Below are 21,369 nucleotides of genomic sequence, written 5' to 3' on the forward strand. Positions count from 1 at the left end.
GAACCAGTGTCGAAAATGACAAACGACGTCGAACCGCCACTTCAGAGAAGAAGACAACTGCAAACCCGGCGCGAGGCTCGGGCGAAATTCCACAAAATGCTGCCGTTGCGAAGAAATAGGATCTGCTTTACAACAACATCACAAATTATTAATTAGGGGTTTATTGCGGATTTAAAATGGGGAGTAAGTCTAAGTTTATGAATATGCGGTCCTAAATTTAGAATTGTATAGAAAAGGTTAAGCTATCTTTAGGATAACATAGACAAGATTGGCATAACTTTAGACTACCTACCTTAGTCAAAACTGCTAAGTTTCCCATCTGTTCAAACCAGTATCATGATGTAATATGCAACGTGTGAAAAGTTGATGCTGAACACATATCGACAAAGGCAGCTGCCAACCTAGGCGATAGTAACTGCATAGCACTGCCAGGACGAATCGGCATGACCTACTTGGGTTCTGTTACTTGGCACTACCTAACCGGCCAGTCAACCTCGAATGCAGGTACGGCCGTCGAGTCGTCGGGCCATCTGAGTTTCCAACGACACATCCTGGCACGAACACACCAGTCCAACCGGCGAGATAGAACACTTCCGATGTGTGTGAACTGGACCATTTCTAAAAATCATAACGAATACGACCCAATAGCTCAGACTCAAGGCAGACTGACATACGTCCCCGTGCCCAGCAACCAACAATTGACGTACATGCTCCTTCCATAACAATGGAGTACGACCTGACGCTCGACTCCCACCTCGCGTTCAGCAAAACACCGATGGCCAGTACTTTATCTATCAATCCAGGCGAACGGTATTGCCGATGGCGTGAGGCAGACGACCAGATTTTCTGCACCGTAAGCAAGAACCGGTTTCCAAAACAATTGGGCACTATATACTAATACATTTAGAATAAACGTTTTGCAAGTCCGAGTACTCTGCGAAACCACTACTGGAGAGTGCACGAAACTGACCTTGAGCACAGAATGCAAGGCAACAACAAAGGCATGACCCAAAACGACCTTCTTCGTAAGTTGGAAATAGTTCAGATGGGGTTTTCTGGTACTCGGCTCTTGTGGCAACATTCCGCATGACTGGTCGCCACGAAAGGCCAAGCATGCTGGCGAGTCCCCGCCGCCGCAGCCAAAACCCTCGTTGCTCAGCCTCATGGGAGGAGAACCCAGTACCAGAGGTAAATAGGACGGTAAAATAAGATCCCGATGACGTTTCCCTAGACGACTCTCCACTACTCTCCGAAACTAACACAGTAATCATAGCAGTGAAGCATAGAGAACGGAAGTAACAAACGACTCAACAAGCTCAAGAGCTTCGCCATAAACACTAACGCCTATGCCAAGAACGCTCACGAGGTGTTTAACAAAAACACCGTCGTCCTTCACCTTTGCGGTCTGGTACAAAGGAGTCAATGGCTCAGCGCCAGTGCTTTCATTGCAATGGCAAGGGGCACTATGCCTCTCAATGTCCCAAGAAGGAGCCAGAGAACAATAAGCTCGGGAGCCAGGGCGCAAGGTTCGCCCAAGAACTACAAGATCCCGTAAGCATTACATGCTTTTATCATTATTTGTTTCTAATATTATTTTAGCGCTTTGCTGCTTGAGAGCAGCGCCTTTCTGCCTTTGAGAAGAAGACTGATGCCAGGGGAGGAAAGAAAACTCGGGACCTCGATCCTATGTAACGAAAGGACTTAGGTAAATTAAGATAATCTTAGCCTAAATTTAGCCTAACTTTAGGATATTTGTTATTAAAACTTTATCTTTATTTAGCACGTCGACCCTTTAAAGGAAGAAGTCGGCGATCTCAAAGCAAGACTTTTTGTCAATGAGGCTACTGTTGCTGGTATACAGCAACAGCTAGTTGCCGCGGCGGAAATTAGCTTTAATCCCCCCTTTTACTGTTATACTAGTTTTTGCCCTCATTTGGTATGAATGACACTTCCAGTGCCCGTAAGGCAAAGTAACATATCCATATAGTGTCATTTTCGAACCAGTGCTGCCACCCTCCCTGTTCTTCGGGTTCAACCTGAGATGTGTCGCATTGAGGTGCAATGGAAGTTCATCGCAATTGAAGACTCGCTATCAAGAATGCGATACTACAAGAGTAGGCAGCACAACAGAAATTAAGGAACTCGTCATGCACAATATGACACTCATAAGCCATGCCAAGTTGAGCTACTACAAAACTCATACCGCTGAACAACCAAATACACATGTTCCTGGAAAGCACCTTCCAAAAAGTATGGAGGTCATCGAGTGCGGGCCGGGAACAACCCGGGGTAGTCGCGTGGACTCTCTCCACGTGCTTAAAATAAGCTTAATTTGAACGACATATTGACCATATTGTGTCTCGGATCAGTCATATTGGCAGAAACTTGATTGAACAAACATTTTACTGATTGTTGTCATTACTGTCCTTCAGGACAAGCTATCATGCTATCTATGTAATCAATAGTTGCCCAAACCGTCACGCCGTAAACCATGTCATCAGAATGCTAAACCCTCTAAACTCGCTTTAAGCCATGGAAAATTGTAGAAGAACCTTGGTAACACGGTAGGGATCCGCGTTGGAGGCAGGACGACGGTCCTCGAAGTAGCCATAGCCCTTCGCCGCAGTTTCGCGGGGGACGCGAATACTCGTGCCGCGGTTGGCAACCCCCCAGGTGAACTGGTCGATAGAACCAGTCTCATGGCGACCAGTCAGGCGCAAGTCATTGTCCTCGCCATATTCAGCGATGCACTCGACGTGGTGTGGCTCCAGCTTCTTGAGGGCTTCTTCGATAACCTTCATACCACCCTCCTCGCGCATAGCCTTGGTAGAGAAGTTGGAGTGCAGGCCCTGGAAAGATATTAGCATTAAATTTAGACAAGGAAGGAGCTACTCACCGCCCCATTCCATTCGCCCTGGATCGGCTTGGGATGCAGAGAAACCTTGGCGCCGAATTCCTCGGCGACACGGTGTAAGAAAAATCGTGAAACCCAGAGTTGGTCGCCCACTGAGAAGATTAGGTGGTTAGCGAAGGTCTCGCGATTTGTGGGGAATCCCGAGGTTTAAGCGGGGTCTCCACCAACTTACTTTCGATGCCATTGCAGGGACCGACCTGATACTCCCACTGAGCAGGCATGACCTCGGCGTTTGTGCCAGAGATTTTGATACCGGCATCTAGGGCCTTGTTAGATACAATACGGATAGGAGAATGGCAGAATCATCAAACTGCTATAGCTTGAGAAGAGCACAATCAGAGAAGTTCACTCACATAAACAAGCCTTATAGTGTGCCTCGACGATGTCACGCTGAACAACCTTTCCAGTACCAACACCACAGTAGTACTCTCCTTGACTTTAAATGGATTAGTTGTGCGCGTGTTCTGACACAGCATGAGACTTACGGAGCAGGGAAACCACCAGTGGGCCAGCCATAAGGTCGGTCATCACTTCCGAGCAAAGTGTACTCTTGCTCCAGACCGAACCAAGGCTCGTCATCGGCATACTGATCCATCACCTTGACACAGTCGTGGCGGAAGTTGAACTTGTTGGGTGTGCCATCGGCGTTCCAGCACTCAGCAAGAACGATGATGTTGGGGGAGCCGCGGAAGGGATCGGGATACACGGCGCAGGGGCGGAGGTAAACATCAGAATTCTCGCCAGGGGCCTGGTTTGTAGAAGAACCGTCAAAGTTCCAGACAGGAAGATCCTCTGGGGTGTAGTCCTTCTCGGGCAGAGTCTGCGACTTGTGAGCTCGTGTTCATATTCTCAATCGGGTAATTTTGCAGCCCCGGAATCGGTGATGTGGGTCGCCGCATTTCGACTTACTCGGGACTTGGATCGGGTGCCACCGTCGGCATCAACCCAGACGTATTCAGCCATGATCATGCCCTTCTGATCGAGCTTAAGAAACTTCTGGAGAGTCTCCGTCCTTGAGGTGATAGGAGCAGCCTGTGGAACACCATGTTAGTGGTTTGATGATAAGCAGATTGCTATCATGAGTACCAACCATTGTGAATGTGATTTAAATGTGAGGGGCCGGGCAGATTCTAGATATGAAGAAAATATGAAAAGAAGATACAGATGTATCAGGCAATCAAACGATTATGTGTAGGATGACCGAAAAACTAAACCTTGGGAGGCTGGGGCGTCGCGGGTTTTATGTTTACGGATTCCAAAGAAAGGTTGATGCTCTCGCCCGCCAAAAGATAAGGATTCCCTGTGGCCGGATGCAGGGGCGTGGCTGTTACCGGCTTTCAGAGTGGGGTTGAATGTATTCCGTCACAATCCTCGATTGGCGTTCGGCATGGCCTCTTTGTGGAGGGGGTGTATACATGAAGCTTAACAAGACACCACACACAGGGAAGATACTTGTTTTGAACATGCATAGACGTTTTTTTCTTCCTGATGAATATGTATATAAGGTATGCTGCTGTAAACGAGACCCAATCGCCTATGCCTACCGCAACTGACTCCCGTATAATCCCTATGATAGATCTCGCCACGCAAGTCGAGAATAACTCAGGGGGAAGCCAGTAGCTTCCTTCAAGTGGAACACATTTTCCATAATTGCACCACCGTCTCCAGCACGTAAGTGCTTCTCCGGCAGCCGGCTGAATGAGAACAGGGCCTTCTTCAGTGGGTAGTATCGCTGTCGTAGCGAAACTTTCAGGGCACTGCCGCCTCAGCATAGTGCTGAAAACAGTATGACATAATGGGGCGGTTTTGGCGGAGACGGTGTATGTGCAAGGTACTCATACTTTTTTGACACAGCCGCTCAGCGGGTATCCCCAGCGGCATAAGGCGGTGCTTTTCATCAGCCTCCGTATCTAATCATCACCGGGCCGGCGAGGTTTGGTAGCTGATTAAGACGACGATTCGGCTCAGTGCCGGCTCAACCTGTTCTCTGACAATTAGTTATCAAAATAGGCGGATATAAACCGCTTTGCTCCGCTTACGGAGCCTCGACTCCATTGAGGAAATGCGGCCCAGTATACCACAACTAATTGACCCAAACTCTTATCGCAGCAATGGCCCATTAAACACATTAAAGTAGAGTTAATTGCGCATGTGGTTGTGCGTATGTGGTACATACTCTGTACGCATGCCCGGATAAGGAATAGTGGGGGTGAGATAAGGTGAAAACCATGTGTTTCCAGCGTTGGCAATTCGGACCAATTGTATATCCTGCATTCAAAAGCTTCATGCAGTCGTCACTGAGTACCTAGGTAGGTCAGTCAATCCGTGAACCATAGATAAGAAGGCATCCCGTGGCGCCTCCGTCTGCTTCCCCAGGAAATTGAACCCCCAAAGTTCCCTCCCACTCTCAAGTAGAGGCTATCTAATGGTGCCCGCGCCTTTCGTGGGCAAAGATTCTGGGGTTGGGTGGGACAGGTGTAATCCTTGTGACTTCGTACGTCTGGTCCACATTCGCACATGCTGCAGGACAGGTAGCAAATGTGGTGTCCACAGGGCATGTCTAAAAAGAGCTCCAGGACCAAACTGCGCCCTGAGCCTTCTGATGTGAGCCATGGATACCCCGAAATACACCAGCCAAGAGCCAGGCCCAGCTATTTTGAGAAACGCTTAACGCCTGGTGCTTGTGACTCTCCAGGAACCCCGACAGCCTCGGTGGTTCCGGTTTGTCCCTGATCTGTTACCAAATCGTTTCTTGAACCCCAGACGAACCATACTCTTTTTGGTCAGAAGGCCCTGTTTCTTTGTTGAAGTTGTCCAACCATGGGCAGTAACACCTCGGCCGGAGTGCAATTCCTTCTACCACCGCTTCTTTTTTGGGGTTCATTCTCAGCGCTGCCCGGCGACGAGTCGGTGTCTCTCCAAGCACGCCCAGCCTTGTCACCAACGCCACCCCAAAAAAAGAATACCGTACCCAACGAACTAAAGCCACACACCCGAGATGGACAGCAACTTGCATGTTCTTATCATTGAGTCGTGATTGGCTCAGGGCATGCTCTGCATAATGCCTGTTATCTCACGTTGGGTTTCGACCGACGGCTTCAAAGCCGTTTCAGATATCTTCGTCTCTGGTTGGCTATTTTCATCACTAACCGAACTGTAAATCGCTCATTGATTCCGATCTTCAGGTCCTCTTCCATTTCCCCAGACCGTACAAAATTGCAATGTAGATTTCGGGACACTCCTGACTTTCAGGCACTGTCCTGGATTGAGAGGCTGTGGTCTCCGGCTTCGGGGATACGCGATGAGTCGAATAATTGAATTGCTGGGGTTTGCCGTCAACTATTAGCGTCGGTCCGGTCGTGTCAGTCGATTTTCCTCACCTCTTCATCCATTCTCCTTGGGTAGGGACTCCATTCTGCCGGGTGTCAGGGTTCAATTATTCCCGAGCTGAATCCGACTGGCTTGTAACGAACGGTTCTCGTCAGTGGACTGACACGCACGAGAACATGAGAAAAAATAGAGCCCTTGACGATGCCAGGGGTAATGCATATTCCGACAACTTAATTGAGATGCTCTCAAGTAAATGTATGGTAATGACAAGGCAGGCCAAGAGGAAGAATAACACCAGAGTGATTAGAGGGCGCGTCTGAAGACGTCAGGAGAAATTTTCTTCTCAGTCGAGGATTCGTGTGAGATTAGCCAGTGAAGGAAAGCAGAGTTATGCAAATCGTTCCTGCTCTGTGAGTGGAAGAAAATTATCTCAGTGCAAGTGCAAGTGCTCGAAACTTTGGTTTGGTAACTATGGCCAAACACCACAGCTACGCCTCCCTTCATTAGAAGAGAGTCATCCTAACTTGATCATAATCTTCTTAAATGTTACTGTCTTTTCAAAACTCATCATAAGTTTCATTGCTTTAGAATAGCAGAATAGTCACTCAAAGAGGCAATGCTCCTACTGAATGTTCCACACTGCTGAGATGGAGATCTGCCGTCCCCCCGCAATCCCCATTTTGACTCATTGGAAAATTGTCAGACCAATCAGACTCAAGCTTGAGACTATTACACATTTAAATGAGCAACAGGAACTGATCCGATTCTGGGCTTACCCCAGGTTTCCTCGATATCTTCCTATCTCTGGAGGAGAAAGAGCAATTAATCTCGATCACTAAAGGCCTCATGTCTATTGGATCGCCAGAAGGGGGATGTAAATCGGTTGGCTTTTCTCGCTCCCACCCTCCCGTCCTCCGAGATCTGGAGAATTGGGTGATGGAATCACGTCCAGATAACTTGTTGCGCGAATGAGATTGAGTCTAATTGTTGAGATACCGTGCCGGCTTTTGAAATCAAAATCTGCCGATTTCGCATTGGACTCAAAGTTTACCCACCACGGAGTCAACTCCGGGTTTGGCGTTCCGAGATGCAGCGAGACCCGGCGGGGTGATTGACGGGGGGTGACGGACTTTCACCGGGGGTTGGCCGTGCCAAGCTGGAGGCACTCAGCATCTGTGTGCGTCTTGACGCAGTTCAACACCATCCAGTGGCAACGGGTAATGGTGGTTTAAATCTCGTGATGGATCAAAGGGGATCAGAAGGGAAAGGGAGTTGCTCTTTACATCACTTTATTCTCATTGGTCTTGGCAGGAAGGGGCCAAGGTCAAGAATTGCCCTTGACCCTCAAAATGACGTCGCTAACTTGTGTTTCTACACACCCATGACGCTCTGTATGGGCACGTCCCAGTACCAGCTCGCTACTGCCATACCGCCAACGCTCATCGTAACTGCCATGAGGAAATTGACATCATTGTTGTCCAGAAGATCCCAACCGTTTTCGACAGCCCGCGATGGTCGCTGATCTCCAAAACTTGACTTGCGGTGCTTGTCTTTATGATGGTAGACACCAGCATGAGCATCGTCATCGTCCACAATAGCGGAACCACCAAGCTTCTCTTTTGCCTCACTCTGAATGGCCTCGGTTTTGACATTCGAATGAGCGGCCGCGTCCATGGCGGATTCGGCTACTAGGACGCGGTTGCCGCCTTCTCCCTCGACAATTTTACCGGACCGTACGTCCCTGACTGACCGTTGAAATAGGCCACCCAAGAAACTATCCAAGACGCTGCCAAGAGCACCCCAGATCACCATGAACCCCATGAACTTTCGTCGCTCCAGCATCGTCCATGCGGTACCGCCTGCGGGCGTCTGAGATGACTCCTCACTGCAGGACGGTAGGAATATCATGGATGTGGTGACAATAATCATTGACCCCAGCAAACCTGCACCTAGCCCCAGTAAGGTGACACCACCGTTTGTTCCGCGAGGCACCTTTCGGAGTGTTGGTGATGTGATCAGTCGAGGTTGTCCTGAAGACAGGATACCGAGCTCGGAGCTGAAGGTATCGGCCGCAACGGCCGCATAATTGGCAATGATTCCAACGACCAGGAGGTCACCGCCCCATGAAAAGCATAGTGATCCCGTGGGATCCGGAGTATTAGGATCGGCGAATGCGGCTTCTCGTTTTCGTAGTTGGTTCGCGTGGAGGACGGAGAGGACAGAGGCCATCAAACTGTTGGCGAGGACTTGACAGATCAGTCAATTGATTCATAAATGGCTTCAAGTGCTTACCTTGAACATGTGTTCTAGGCCCTTCGCCTCCAGATGTACCCTTTGAACGAAGCGTATAGTTGGCCTTGATGCCTTCTTTGATCTGAGACGTCGTCAGACATCTCCCTTGCCCATGTAGCGGGCGCAAATACTTACGTGTGTTACGCGTGTTCCGGCAAGGAAGAATACACATAGGAGTGCAAATGGAAGATTCCATGGGTGGTAGGCGTGTGCGGCAGCTGTCAGAGTCGCAGCGAAGATGCCAGCGGGCGTTAAAGAATTCCTGCTCTTGGCGCGGTAGATGAGCGCGCAAGTTGCGGGGAGAGCATATAGCAATCTCATGACTGATGGGTTTAAGCGCTGAGAGTACTGAAGTTTCAGGGCGCAAAAAGTGATCTGAAGTTTGTCGTTGTTGAACTTCTTTGTGGTTAATTGCAAGAGCTAGCCAATTTGGCATCAAAGCTACCCTCGTCAGCTGACGTCAGCGATAATGGCGTGGAACGAGAAATACAACCACGTGTGATAGCTTGAGCAAGATCGTCGCTCGACAATAATGTAATGTCCGGCTTTGGAATAGGAGAGGGAACGTCGTGTTTTATAGTCAAGAATTTCCAAGTTATGTCTAAGCGGTCTCTATCGACTCCCCAGCTACTACTCGATTCTGTGTAATTGCCTCCGTTACTAGTACATCCCACCATTCCTGATAACTCCTTCTGAAGACAAAGATGATGGGCTGAGGTTGCGCCAGAGCTTTGGATCGGAAGCGAAGAATCAGAAAGAAGGCCTTGCATCCAAAGATAATTAGAACAATGGAAGATCGAGTTCCAAAGAGGCACTCGAGTGAAGGTTCAGTCAAAGGGGCCTACCCTGAAACTCGGTGTTCTTATCTGGGTGAAAAGTATAGGGCTAAAGCCTGGAATACTATCTATCATACCGGCCTTACTTCCTAGCATAATTAAAGGTCGCTTTGGTCTTATCAGCCTCTTACAGTCATCGTTTTTTGAGTTGATTTCTATCCAACTCTTTTGAAGCACTCCGTGGATATCCACTTTTCCGGTCCGAGATTCCCGGACTGACCGGATCCGAGCCGAAATATCGATAAGATGACATTTTACCATACAGAGAAGACCGATCCTACAGGCATTTTCAGTGTTGACCTAAATGTTTGCTTGGAGTCTTTTGACTATAACTCTAGATCAACCTGAACTAGAAATTCAGTTCTTATGATAACATGTATATCAGCTCTTTTACAAGTACTTGTTGATGGAACATCTTCTGTGTATGATGATAAGGAATACTTTCGTGGCTTCTTGATTGGTATTGATACGAAAGTATGAGGATGAACTATAGGGACGATAACTATTGGTCATGCGAAAGGCAGAAAAAACTATAGATATGATACACAGGCTCTTCTGGCGCCTTATCAAAGTTTCGAGTTTTCTCTCCAGCATTTGATTAAAATATATACATAATAAAACACCAATCCAGCGCACGCAATGCTCAGCAAGCAAACATCGATGCCGCCAGCGGCGAGTTCCAATTTTCGAGTCCACCAATAAACAAATAACACGCTTCATTCTGTTTTGTCCGTTATCATCATAATTGCACTCATCCAATGTCGAAACTGACATCCTAAAACTCATATTCAGGTCTCATCCATATCTAGAGTTTGGAAAGATATGTATGGCGCCTCTTCGCCACTTGTGGGTGGCCAAGCCCATTGGCTATGTTGAAGAGAGACAGGGCCGGCGGCCTCGAAATTCACCATAGGGGGTGCTTGCGAATACCACATCCCTTGTTGAACAATAGGGTGAGAGTTCATATTGGTGGACATCATCCCTTGAGGAAAAGTCTCGTTGATTGGCCATTTGTTCATCTCCTCAAACGGGGTGAACGAGTGAGTTGACACACTAGTAGAAGAGCCCGACGAAGATGGCATAGATGAAGATACCCTCGAAGAAGCTTCAGCCTGAAAGGGCGAGGGCATATCCACCAAGGCTTCATTGCTCCCGATAAAGCCATTTGGAGGTCGGGCATTGCTCTGAGGGGAGTGCGACATGGATCGCATAGAGTTCATGCTCGGCTCCAACAACCCAAGCGCGTTCGTATTGTTATTACTGCCAAAAGCACGAGCACATGATTTGATCTGCTTCTGCACACTGCGCAAGACTGTGCCTTGGTAGAATCGCTCGTCTTTGCTGATCGTGTACAAGGAGCTTGCCAGAGAACAGAGACGACTATCCCACTCTGGACGGAAGTAGCTATGATCAAGACTAAGCCCTAGGTTATCCCGGAGGAGGTTGAAAGCTCGGGAACAAGTGTCCATGAGAGTACACAGAGCTTTAGAGAGGGGTTGCTGGAATGTTGAGGCTGAGTTTTGATTGAGTTGTCTGGTTGGCGAAAGGGACTGTATGATTTGTTCGACAGAAGCGCAAAATTGATGAACAGTCTCAGCCGGGACCACCACTTGCTCGTAGAATGAGCCATTTTTGGGAAAGAGGAACTGAATGATCATGGTATGGTGAAACGCAACAAGCAGTTGCCACAATCTGTCATCATCTTGACCCTTTGCTCTCAGATCGTTTGTATTTGTACCAAAAGAGCGGATAGCTTCTTGACAGATACCAACGCCATGCTTTGAGGCGGTTTGATCCGAGGTTTGGGAGAACAGGTACGCAACAGTGCTGACAACCTGGGCTAGAGGCCTCATTTCTCGAATGTTGCCCTTTTGCTTTTGCAAGGTGTTGAAGTTCTCAGAGACGAGGTCAAGCTGAATGGTAACCGATGAGGTCGAGGTCACGGGGAGAGATTCGAGGTCAAAGGTTGACGGTGTGGTCTTGGGCAAGACTCCTGCTTGGATGGAGGTCCAGATGTGAAGGGAATATGTTGTCCACCAGAGATTGGAGACAACTTCTTTCTCGACATCAAGGACGTCAACGCCATTTATGCGGCTAGAGTTCGGCTGGGAGGCATCCCTCGACATACAATCCTTGATCTCGATAACCAGCTTGCTTGCAACTTCGATATAACAGATCGCTCGGCGGAATTCGTGGGAAGATAGGGCATTCCAAGCCAGCAGCACCAAGGTTTGTGCTGTGGTAACCCCTTTATAAACTCTCGTAGGCACACCAGAGTATACAGCATCATTGTCCTCGGAGGGGTGATAGCAGGGCCGCATCTGTAGCTGAGTCTTGGCCCACTGCAGGAGTTCATGTCCACGAGTAACTGTCGAGTCCTCTCCGACGACGAAACTAGCATCAGCTAGCATCACAGCCATGAGGATTTCGTCACAGGTATCCTCGCGGATCTCTCGAAGCAGCAGTGTCTTGGAGATGAGAAATGTTAGGGGATGTGTGGAGAACCAGACGTCGATAAGCTGGTTCCTCTGTCGATGGCTCAAGGTAGACAAAGGGCTACAATATGCTGAAGGATTTTCGAACATGTTGGTAGAAGTGTCGTTGGACAATCCAGATCGGATCAATTGGTTACTTTCATTAGACTGAGGAGACCCCAAGTCGCTATATCTCTGGCCAACAGAAGCGACAAGGTCAAAGGCAATCAGGGACAGCAGGCCAGTGAATTCGGCGTCTGTGCTTTGCTGCTGCTGGGCTTTTCCTACTTCTCCAAAAATCAACGGGGAAAACTTGTCCTGGAACATCTGCTCAAGGGATGTAGCAAGGCTCTCAACACCATCAGCCAACGGGGCAAGATCTTCGTGGGTTCTGCCAGGAGACATAGAAGAGGCAGAATTGGCAGAGCACGATCTCCTTCTCTTACTGTCAGGTAGTTCATGTTCACTCCGCACCTGTAGGTGATTGTTGGCTTTTGTGCTGTCGAAGCTCAAGTTCCGACCCTTTGGTCTTGGAGGCTCAAAGTCGTAAATGCAGTCGGCACCTTGCTTACGACAAGCCTCGCAGATAGTTTCGTTTGAGCACTTGATTTTTCTCGCCCGACAAAACGCACACGATCGTCTCAAGGGATGTTTCGAGCTCATCTTGCTCGAGAGGTGTAAACGTTGAAGGATCAGTTACCATATGTTAACAAATCTGGGGGCCAAAATAAACTGGCAGCTCTGGGAATTTGCCAAAAAGGGATCTGATCTCGGTAGAAATGCCGAGGAGACGATCTTTGTATGAGGTTGAATGGCATCGGCTGCCTGGGTTTAGTTTCGAGTTAGAGTAGCCTCAACAGGAGCTAGACAAGCCCACACTGTAGGGTTTAGATCAGATCAACGCTCAGGGCCTCCAAGAAGGTTTCCCCTCTCATTGGCAGGTAATATTAGTAGTAGCCGAAAAGCTTGTCAAGCATCCATGTCAGAGGCCTGCATCATTTAGGGCTGATAGTCTCGATAGGGTGGGAGTGGCAGTGTCTGGGTCAGTGAAGCACCACTCTGCTGGTAACTTGGAGGGAGAGACTTGACGTGAACTGGCAGACAAAAGAAATGTATTGGATGGACTGAACAGAGCTAAATATGACACGGGCTGGAGGCAGTGTTGACAAGCGTCAGATGCTTATTCTTATTTTGAGGGTATCATACTGAACGAGAACGTCAAACACGCTGCCAGGCTCCCGGCAAGGCATCTCGGTGGACCCGATGTCATGGACACGGCTTACATTGCATTATTATATACGAAAATTATCGATACGCGAAGCTCGGTCTTACTGTTCTTCGTGTACCGCTCGTAAGTGAGACTGTATTGCAACAACACGAAAACCTTACTGTGAATCAAGGGCCAGGATTGTGATCTGGTTTATACTCAATGCTAACTCTCTTGGACCATACTTAACTCGTTCCGGAGAAGCCTATCGCATAGCCTGCCTAATATGGATCAGTTGAAAATAGTTCAGTGTCTCGCAGCACGACTTAATTTAGACCCTCCGAGCCCGTACGCAGTTCAAGAGCAAACACTGTACGGAGGAATGCGTCAATCCGGGCTGTGACCTGATAAATAGCCATCAGGGAGGAGAAACATGGTCAGTGATTTAATCCTCCGACACTGATCTCACTCGGCATCTAACATTGAGCAAGGATGACCTCAATGGGCGGTAAGGGGTCAAACGGTGCCGTTTCTTAGTCTTAGTGTGGCGCCGAGCCATTGGTTCTCGCATTGCTAGTTTAGTTGGGCTGAGTCTTACATGGCTTTCTCGTGGCTCTCTGCTTGTGACCAATGATGAGATGCGAATCTGTGTCCCCTTGTAATAGTATCCTCAGCTGAGTGATATGTTTGCTTTGTAACATGGATGCTTTGATGAGATTATGACTGTTGAGTTCGGCAGTTCAACTCATTCATGTTTATCAGAAGAAATTCCACTTCTCACCACACAATCATATTTTCAGCATTGCTTCATCAAGCGTCGTAGCTCAAATAAAGTTGATACCAGGCCAATAGCCCCCACACGGAACGTCGTCATGCCGGTGGCCCATGGTTCGACTAGTTCTAGACCCTGCGCCAGAGATATCAACGGGAAATGCCGACGCTGTCAAGTCACACTCACCCTCACACTAATAAAAAAGGCTTGATATTGTGGTGGTAGAGTTACTGGCCAACCACCCGATTCCGGTTTACCTGACATTAGATGGGCCCTCCATACAACTTTGTGGCTGTATGCAACATGCACAATGGCAAATTCCGTCGACACCTACCACGTAGTATGCATGATGAGACTGCATTTCCAGCCAAGGCAGAATCCCTCTTCAGCTATGGCATTCGCACACTGACGGTAATAAACATGCTTGTCATGTTCTGATTGAGTCAACTCGACCCAGACACTCATTACACGATGGTAACACAAGACACTTTGTAAATAGTCCAAATCCAAAACTTGATTTAATTGCCAATAGGCACATGATTGATGATATCCGCTAACCTGTCCCGCACCATATGTTGAAATGTCACGCCCTAATGCTTCGCCTTCCCATCCGTCCGTTCCCACGTTGAGTTGAGGGTGTACAGTCCCGTGTACCTCGCTTCCGACAAAATCATTACGTACCAGAATCCTTTACTTTTAAAAGAGACCCTCGATCTCGCCTGTCTCGACATTGACATCAACATTGAGATACCCAGGTGCTGTTGGCAGACCAGGAATTGTCTGAATATCAGCAGCAAGGGCATACCTGGTAATTTGTTAGTCACGTTACGTCCAAAAAAGTAAATAAGCTTACAGGTATCCCGCTCCAGCAGCCATCCTGACATCACGAATGGGGATTGTGAAGCCAGTAGGAGCACCCTTCAAGTCAGGATCATGGGACAGAGAGTATTGGGTCTTGGCCACGCAGATAGGTAGATGGCCGTATCCTTGGCGGGTGTAGGTGTCGACCTTCTTCTGGGCGAGTTCGCTGAACTCGACCTTCTCGGCACCGTACATCTTCTTGCCGATGGCCTCGAGGCGCTCTTGAACAGTACCCTCCAGATCGTAGGTCAGCTTCAGGTCCTTGGGCTTCTTTGAAGCCGCAATAACACCATGAGCCAGGTCGACGGCTCCCTTACCACCCTCAGCCCAGTGGTTAGCAAGGATAGCATCTTCAGCGCCTGCGGAGATGGCCTCCTCACGAATGACAGCGATCTCGGCCTCTGTATCGGTAGAGAACTTGTTGATAGCTACGACAACAGGGATGCCAAAAGACTTGGCGTTGGAAATCTGCTTCTTCAGGTTCACGCAGCCAGCTCGCAGAATGTCAACGTTCTCCTCCTTGTAAACGGGGCTGAGCGCAGCACCAGGAGCAATGGGAGGTGCGCCGCCGTGAACCTTGAGGGCTCGGACAGTAGCAACAATGACAACAACATCGGGAGTAAGGCCAGAAGTACGGCACTTGATGTTGAAGAATCGTTCACCGCCCATAGTAAAGTCGAAACCAGCTTCGGTGACGACGAAGCCAGCCTTCTCATCATGGTCCTCGTCAGGCTCAGTACCAGCAAGCTTCAGAGCGAGCTTGTCAGCAAGAATAGAGCTCTGACCGATGCTGATATTAGCAAAAGGACCAGCATGGACAAATACAGGAGTACCCTCGAGTGTCTGCATAAGGTTGGGCTTGATAGCATCCTTCATGAGAGCAGTGAGAGCACCGCCCGCACCGATATCATCGGCAGTGACAGTGTCGCCATTTCGTGATGTAGCCACGACCATTGAACCCAGACGCTCACGCATCTCGGCCAGACTGTTGCTAAGTGCCAGGATAGCCATACACTCGCTAGCAACCGTGATATCAAAACCAGTCTCTCGGGATTGGCCCTTCTCAGTGGGGGCGGTTCCAACTGTAACTCCTCGAAGGTGACGGTCATTGACATCCAGAACTCGTCTCCACGTGATCGTCTCGGGATCGATGTCCAGTCTGGCAAACCGGTGAATCTCATCCTCAGTCAGTTCATCAGGGTTGGTCTTGTCAATTCCGAGCTTCTTTAATCGGCGGAACATGACAGGAGCGAATTTTCTCTCGCCGTTCTTTGTGGGGACTAGCCGCTTGTACAGAGGTCCGTCCTTCTGAGTATTCTCGTGGAAGATCCGAGTCTCGATAGCAGCAGCCAACAAGTTATTGGCAGCGGTGATGGCATGAATATCACCAGTAAGGTGCATGTTGAACTCATCCATAGGGATGACCTGACTGTAGCCTCCTCCAGCAGCACCTCCCTTGATACCAAAAGTAGGTCCCTGACTGGGTTGTCGAACATTGGCAAAAGTCAAATGTCCAACGTGAGCTCCAAGAGCCTGAGCCAAGCCCATTGTTGTGGTGGACTTGCCCTCACCCAGGGGTGTTGGGGTAATGCCAGTGACAACGACATAGCGGCCGTTTCGACGGTGCTCCAGTCGCTGCAGGAGACCGAGGTCAACCTTAGCCTTGTATGCACCGTAAGGTTCCAGCTCATGGGGAGCAATACCGATCTCGGCAGCAATGCGTGTGATTTCCTTAGGGTTTTGCGCTCGTGACACAGCGATATCTGAAGGGACGGGATTCTCCAGTTTCAGGGGCAGGGGGGTGGTCTTTCGAAGCTTCTGAGACTCGAAATACCACGTTGTAGCATCGACGACATTCTGCATCAACATAGCAACAGTCATGGGTCCAACTCCACCAGGAACGGGGGTGATGGCGGACGCAACTTCAACTGCGGCAGCATAGTCGACATCACCAACAAGTCGTTGACCAGACTTCTTGGTGGCATCGGGCAAAAAGTTGGTTCCGACGTCAATTACAACGGCACCAGGCTTGATCCAGCTGCCCTGGACGAACAGAGGCTGGCCAATAGCAGCAACAACGACATCTGCATTCTTGACGTACTCTTCGATGTTTTGCGTTTTGGAGTGCAGAACGGTGACAGTAGCATCAGCGTTTCGCAATAGGTAGCTCACAGGGCTACCGACAATGTCGCTTCTCCCAAGAACAACTGCGTTCTTTCCCTTCAGGTCAATTCCCGACTCCTTGAGAAGGATCATGACACCCTTAGGTGTGCAGGGAACGAAAAGAGGTTTGCCACCCCTCTTGGCCAGCTCTCCAATGTTCTTGGTGCCAAAGCCATCAACATCCTTCTCGTCTGCCACAAAAGATGTGACAGTATACTCAGAGATGTGCTTAGGAAGAGGGAGCTGAACTAGAATACCGTGAACGGCAGGATCATGGTTGAATTGACGGATATGATCGAGAAGCTCCGCCTCCGTGATAGACTCAGGGTAATGCAGCAGTTGGCTGTTGATACCAGCCTTTTTGATGAGTCAGTCAAGGTGAGAGGCTAAAATTTCATTATGACTCACCTCTGCAGCAGCCTTGAGCTTCATGCGAACATAGGTAGCTGTATCGCGGGTTAGTGGTGAGATGATCTCATGATGGCGGGGCAGGATTATGACGAACAGGAGTCTGAACGATCACCCACTGTGAGACAATTGAGTCAGTGTTGAACAAGTAGAGTATTATGAGCAACCTGGTCATACCTTGGATAATCTTGAGGCATGGCTTGAACCTAGGGTTGAGCTTCTGTTTCTCAGTAACCTCGGCGCAGAGTTTCTCTCGGATCGACTTGGCAATAGCATTGCCATCGAGCTTTGCAGCAACCATTGTAGTCGAGGAAAAGAGTCTTTTCTGATGTGAGAATGGGCTAATGAAAGACAAAGACTTAGACTCGACAACAGAGGTTGAAGCAAAGATATTTCGTCGTTTGTTGACTGAGAGGCAGTCTCTGTATAAGAAGTGGGCTGTCGGGTTGTGAGGAGGGGCAGTCCGAATAGCGGCGTCCACGAAAGGCACGGTCGACACGGGAGAAACCACCGAACACGTGTGAAGGGGAGTTTGCCTGTGTGACTTTGTGCGTAAATACGCCTGTGGGTGGGTGAGAATCTGACTTTGCTGGGACCCGCCTAATTCTACTGCGGGTTCGGCTTGGTGCGTATACAATCGGCAGCTCAGCCGTTGATGTCCAAGGCTTGTTCTCGTTGCATATCGTGATATCGGTATCGATAACGTCGAAGATAGAAACCGCAAATGCCGTTGCTGTCTCGGGATCAATCGGGAAATATTCGATTCAAGCCACCCGGCGCAACGGAGGACCGCGCCGTACATGATCAACTGTAATATGATTATATCCTTAGTTGTATGTAGATGAGTATGGTATTAGACCCAATGCCGAACAATCTCCTGATGTCCGACGGATCAATGGCGAGAGCATATACATGTAGATCTATGCAATGCAATGCAAGCCCTTCCGTAAGGAAATGTTCCAAGCCAAAGTTGCAGAAAAGAGATGAAGCGAACCAGCAAGGTTGTTGGGTGACGATGCCGGTAATAACACAATATTGTACAGCAACGTAGTCTCTCAGTCGATAGACTTAGTCTCTCAAAGAATATTGAGCCAGTTGAGAACCTCTGTGCGGCTCGTCCATATTCGAATACTTGCAATCAGTCCATATACTTGGGCTCGCGTGGCTGACTTTGCATTACCGCAGAATCTGATGTCAAGTACCTGCCTTCAAGAAGGGACATTAACGTGTTTCTCAGCGAACCGGACATTCACGACCAATGGGATCGAATAGGTCTGGCGGTGATGCCTTCAATCGTGGTCTTACACTGAGATTAACGAAGGCCAGAGTTCTAGAATTTTACCTGTACAAGGTAGTTAGTCACCCGACAGATCTTACCTTCACGACCAGCGGCGCTCAAGATGCCAAGCCTGAGCTGCCACTACTTTACTCTGAGCAGGGGTGAGCCAGGTGCATTGCTATAAATACAGTGCTAATAACTATTCATACCCTTATATTTACACTTTGATGACCCAGAAGGGCTTACCCCAGGTGTATCAACAGGACTCGCAGGAGTTGGGAACCTACCTAGATACCTAGTCTTCAGATCGCACAAGGTATCCTCGTTACTCTGAATATTAAGCCAGAGCGGATGAAGGTTGCCTTGGATCCATTTATGCTGGCTACTGATCTTACTGATTATCTCGTCTCTTTCGTGATACGCATCACATCTCTGGGCGATGCGTTGCGGAGAGCGAGAAGCGAGGCATCCCGATGAACGAGCTGGAACTGGAGCAACTACAAGCTATTGCTGGCCGGTTCGAGGAGGATGTTTCGTATGTGTTTGACCACGAGAGAAGTGTCGATATGAGAGCAGCCAAGGGTGGTTGTAGCCAGCCCGTGTCCTGGAGCAGATCAACGTTCTTAAGGCTATGCGTGCTTAGAACGGTTTAACAGCTGAGAGCCTCAAAGGGACAAATTTCTTGTTAAAAACAGCAGGGCTACTGGGACGATAGATTCGTAGCCATTGCAGCTGAGCTAGAGTCTATTCAGCTACAGCATAGAAATATTCATAGCCCGGCCCCAGCCAGAGGTCGCCTGGGTTTCGTTGCAGACTACCAAAGTTGCTGATGCCCCAGGATGAGGAGCTGGGAAGTGAGCTGAGACTAAATGGGAGCCATAACATGAATCAAAGAATTACTCAGAATATGACTCTTGAATCCTTCAGTGACTCTCCTCAGACTCATATTAATCTGTTTAGGCATCACAATGTGCCAAACATGGTTTAACTCAACTTTAACACCTCTCTCCCTACAAATCAGGCATTAGCCATGTGCCCCTCACAGCTCAGCTAAGGCGGGGGAAACTGATTTCGATTTTTGCCCCACCAAAACGCACAACCGCCAAAAATTCCATCGCGAAAGCCCTCGCCATATAACCACCCGCTCCGAATCTGCCTCCGCCATCAACCCCTCCTAGTGCCCCCCAGACATCGACAACATGAGGCCCATTCTTCTTGCCGGGCACGAGCGTGCGCTCACCCAGATCAGGTATGTCTGAGTCGTGTTCTGTCTCTATACATCTATCTGTATTTCAGTCATGAGGAAGTGGAGGGAGAATATTATACCCTTATAAAGCCTAAAGCCTAGGAATAACTTCGCCGGTACCCTCTACTAACCTCTCTCAATAGATTCAACAAAGATGGAGACCTCATCTTCTCCGTCGCAAAGGATCAGCAAATCTGCGCCTGGTTCTCCCACAACGGCGAGCGACTTGGAACCTACCACGGCCACGTTGGAGCCATCTGGACAGTCGATGTTAACCCCACCTCAACCATGATCGCCTCCGGTTCTGCCGACAACACCATCCGTCTCTGGGAAGTCAAGACTGGCCGTCTCATCAAGACCTGGGAGTTCCCCACTGCCGTCAAGCGAGTCGAGTTCAACGAAGATGCCACCAAGTTGCTGGGAGTTACCGAGAAGCGAATGGGTTACCTCTCCAACATTGTCGTCATCGACATCAACCCCGATCTCAACGCTGAACAGACCGACGAGAAGGCTCTCACTATTGTTTGTGACGAGAGCAAGGCCACCGTTGCTGGCTGGAGTGCTCTCAGCAAGTACATCATCGCTGGCCATGAGGATGGTAGCGTCAGCCGATACGATGCCAAGACCGGTGATCTCCTCGACAACGTTCCCGTCCATGAACTCAACCAGCCCATTGTTGATCTCCAGTGGTCTCCCGACCGTACTTACTTTATCACCGCATGCAAGGACAAGACCGCCAAGGTATGTCGGACCAAATTATCCCATATGATGAATACTAATCTTTAAAGCTCATCTCTGCCCGCGATCTCGAGGTCCTCAAGACCTATATAGCCGACACACCCCTCAACAGTGCCACCATCACCCCCAAGAAGGAATTCGTCATCCTCGGTGGTGGTCAGGCCGCTATGGATGTTACCCGAACTTCTGCCCGTCAGGGTAAGTTCGAGGCTCGTTTCTATCACAAGATCTTCGAGGACGAGATTGGTCGTGTGCGAGGTCACTTCGGTCCTCTGAACACTGTCGCTGCCGACCCTACAGGCAAGAGCTACGCCAGCGGCGGAGAGGACGGATACGTGCGAGTTCACCACTTCGACAAGGGCTACTTCGACTTCAACTACGAGGTTGAGAGGGAACGAATCAACCGAATGCAGTAGATGCGTTCTTTTCCTGTGTGCTTGCATAGTACGGCGTTTGGGGGACAAACAAATAAATGTTTTTGTTCAAATGGGGCAAAAAATAAACGGGAGCTGGACGTGATGGAAAAAGAATTGGGTGTGTAAGGGGAGATAAAGAGGTTGACAAATGGGCTTGTAATTCTTACCATCTCTCCAGGGTTTAAGGAAAGGTCGAAATGCACGATTGATCACGTTTCTACGACTTTGGATAAACTTATGACCATGCAGTCACGAACATCATGGTCGCTACTTCACAGCGCGTCGAGTTGAAGATATCAAGCAGACAATCAGTCAGATGGCTCTTCTGCTCAAGTAACTTTCTTCATTGTACTATCAGCCATTCTCACGCCTGTATTCCCACCTGTGGAGGCATCGTGTGATGCATTTTCTGGCCCTTGGTACAAAAAGCCAT

The 21,369-nt window shown here is 49.0% G+C and overlaps 6 protein-coding genes across 6 annotated transcripts; 2 read left to right on the plus strand and 4 right to left on the minus strand.

The window, feature by feature from the left end:
- Positions 1–724: 724 nt before the first annotated feature.
- Positions 725–1,555, plus strand: FSUBG_2769 (uncharacterized protein; the record flags this gene model as incomplete). Its single annotated transcript, XM_036680577.1, has 4 exons — positions 725–853; positions 908–1,025; positions 1,107–1,188; positions 1,282–1,555. 4 exons carry the CDS (start codon positions 725–727, stop codon positions 1,553–1,555), a joined length of 603 nt encoding a protein of 200 aa, XP_036541625.1.
- A 970-nt stretch (positions 1,556–2,525) lies between these two features.
- Positions 2,526–4,007, minus strand: FSUBG_2770 (glutamine synthetase; the record flags this gene model as incomplete). Its single annotated transcript, XM_036680579.1, has 7 exons — positions 2,526–2,849; positions 2,897–3,006; positions 3,087–3,173; positions 3,268–3,350; positions 3,400–3,734; positions 3,824–3,946; positions 4,005–4,007. 7 exons carry the CDS (start codon positions 4,005–4,007, stop codon positions 2,526–2,528), a joined length of 1,065 nt encoding a protein of 354 aa, XP_036541626.1.
- A 3,608-nt stretch (positions 4,008–7,615) lies between these two features.
- FSUBG_2771 (uncharacterized protein) lies at positions 7,616–8,857 on the minus strand (the record flags this gene model as incomplete). The annotated part of the gene is made up of 3 exons (XM_036680580.1): positions 7,616–8,490; positions 8,537–8,618; positions 8,672–8,857. 3 exons carry the CDS (start codon positions 8,855–8,857, stop codon positions 7,616–7,618), a joined length of 1,143 nt encoding a protein of 380 aa, XP_036541627.1.
- Positions 8,858–10,160: 1,303 nt separating this feature from the next.
- On the minus strand, positions 10,161–12,509 carry FSUBG_2772 (transcription factor; the record flags this gene model as incomplete). Its single annotated transcript, XM_036680581.1, has 1 exon — positions 10,161–12,509. One exon carries the CDS (start codon positions 12,507–12,509, stop codon positions 10,161–10,163), a length of 2,349 nt encoding a protein of 782 aa, XP_036541628.1.
- A 2,012-nt stretch (positions 12,510–14,521) lies between these two features.
- FSUBG_2773 (formate-tetrahydrofolate ligase) lies at positions 14,522–17,558 on the minus strand (the record flags this gene model as incomplete). The annotated part of the gene is made up of 5 exons (XM_036680582.1): positions 14,522–14,630; positions 14,679–17,206; positions 17,258–17,295; positions 17,355–17,375; positions 17,435–17,558. The coding sequence occupies 5 exons, from the start codon at positions 17,556–17,558 to the stop codon at positions 14,522–14,524; spliced, it is 2,820 nt and encodes a 939-aa protein (XP_036541629.1).
- Positions 17,559–19,735: 2,177 nt separating this feature from the next.
- Positions 19,736–20,936, plus strand: FSUBG_2774 (eukaryotic translation initiation factor 3 subunit I; the record flags this gene model as incomplete). The annotated part of the gene is made up of 3 exons (XM_036680583.1): positions 19,736–19,785; positions 19,926–20,523; positions 20,571–20,936. The coding sequence occupies 3 exons, from the start codon at positions 19,736–19,738 to the stop codon at positions 20,934–20,936; spliced, it is 1,014 nt and encodes a 337-aa protein (XP_036541630.1).
- Between the last annotated feature and the right edge of the window lie 433 nt (positions 20,937–21,369).

This window comes from Fusarium subglutinans (assembly GCF_013396075.1).
Source record: "Fusarium subglutinans strain NRRL 66333 chromosome Unknown NRRL66333_c0000025, whole genome shotgun sequence".
NCBI lineage: Eukaryota > Fungi > Ascomycota > Sordariomycetes > Hypocreales > Nectriaceae > Fusarium > Fusarium subglutinans.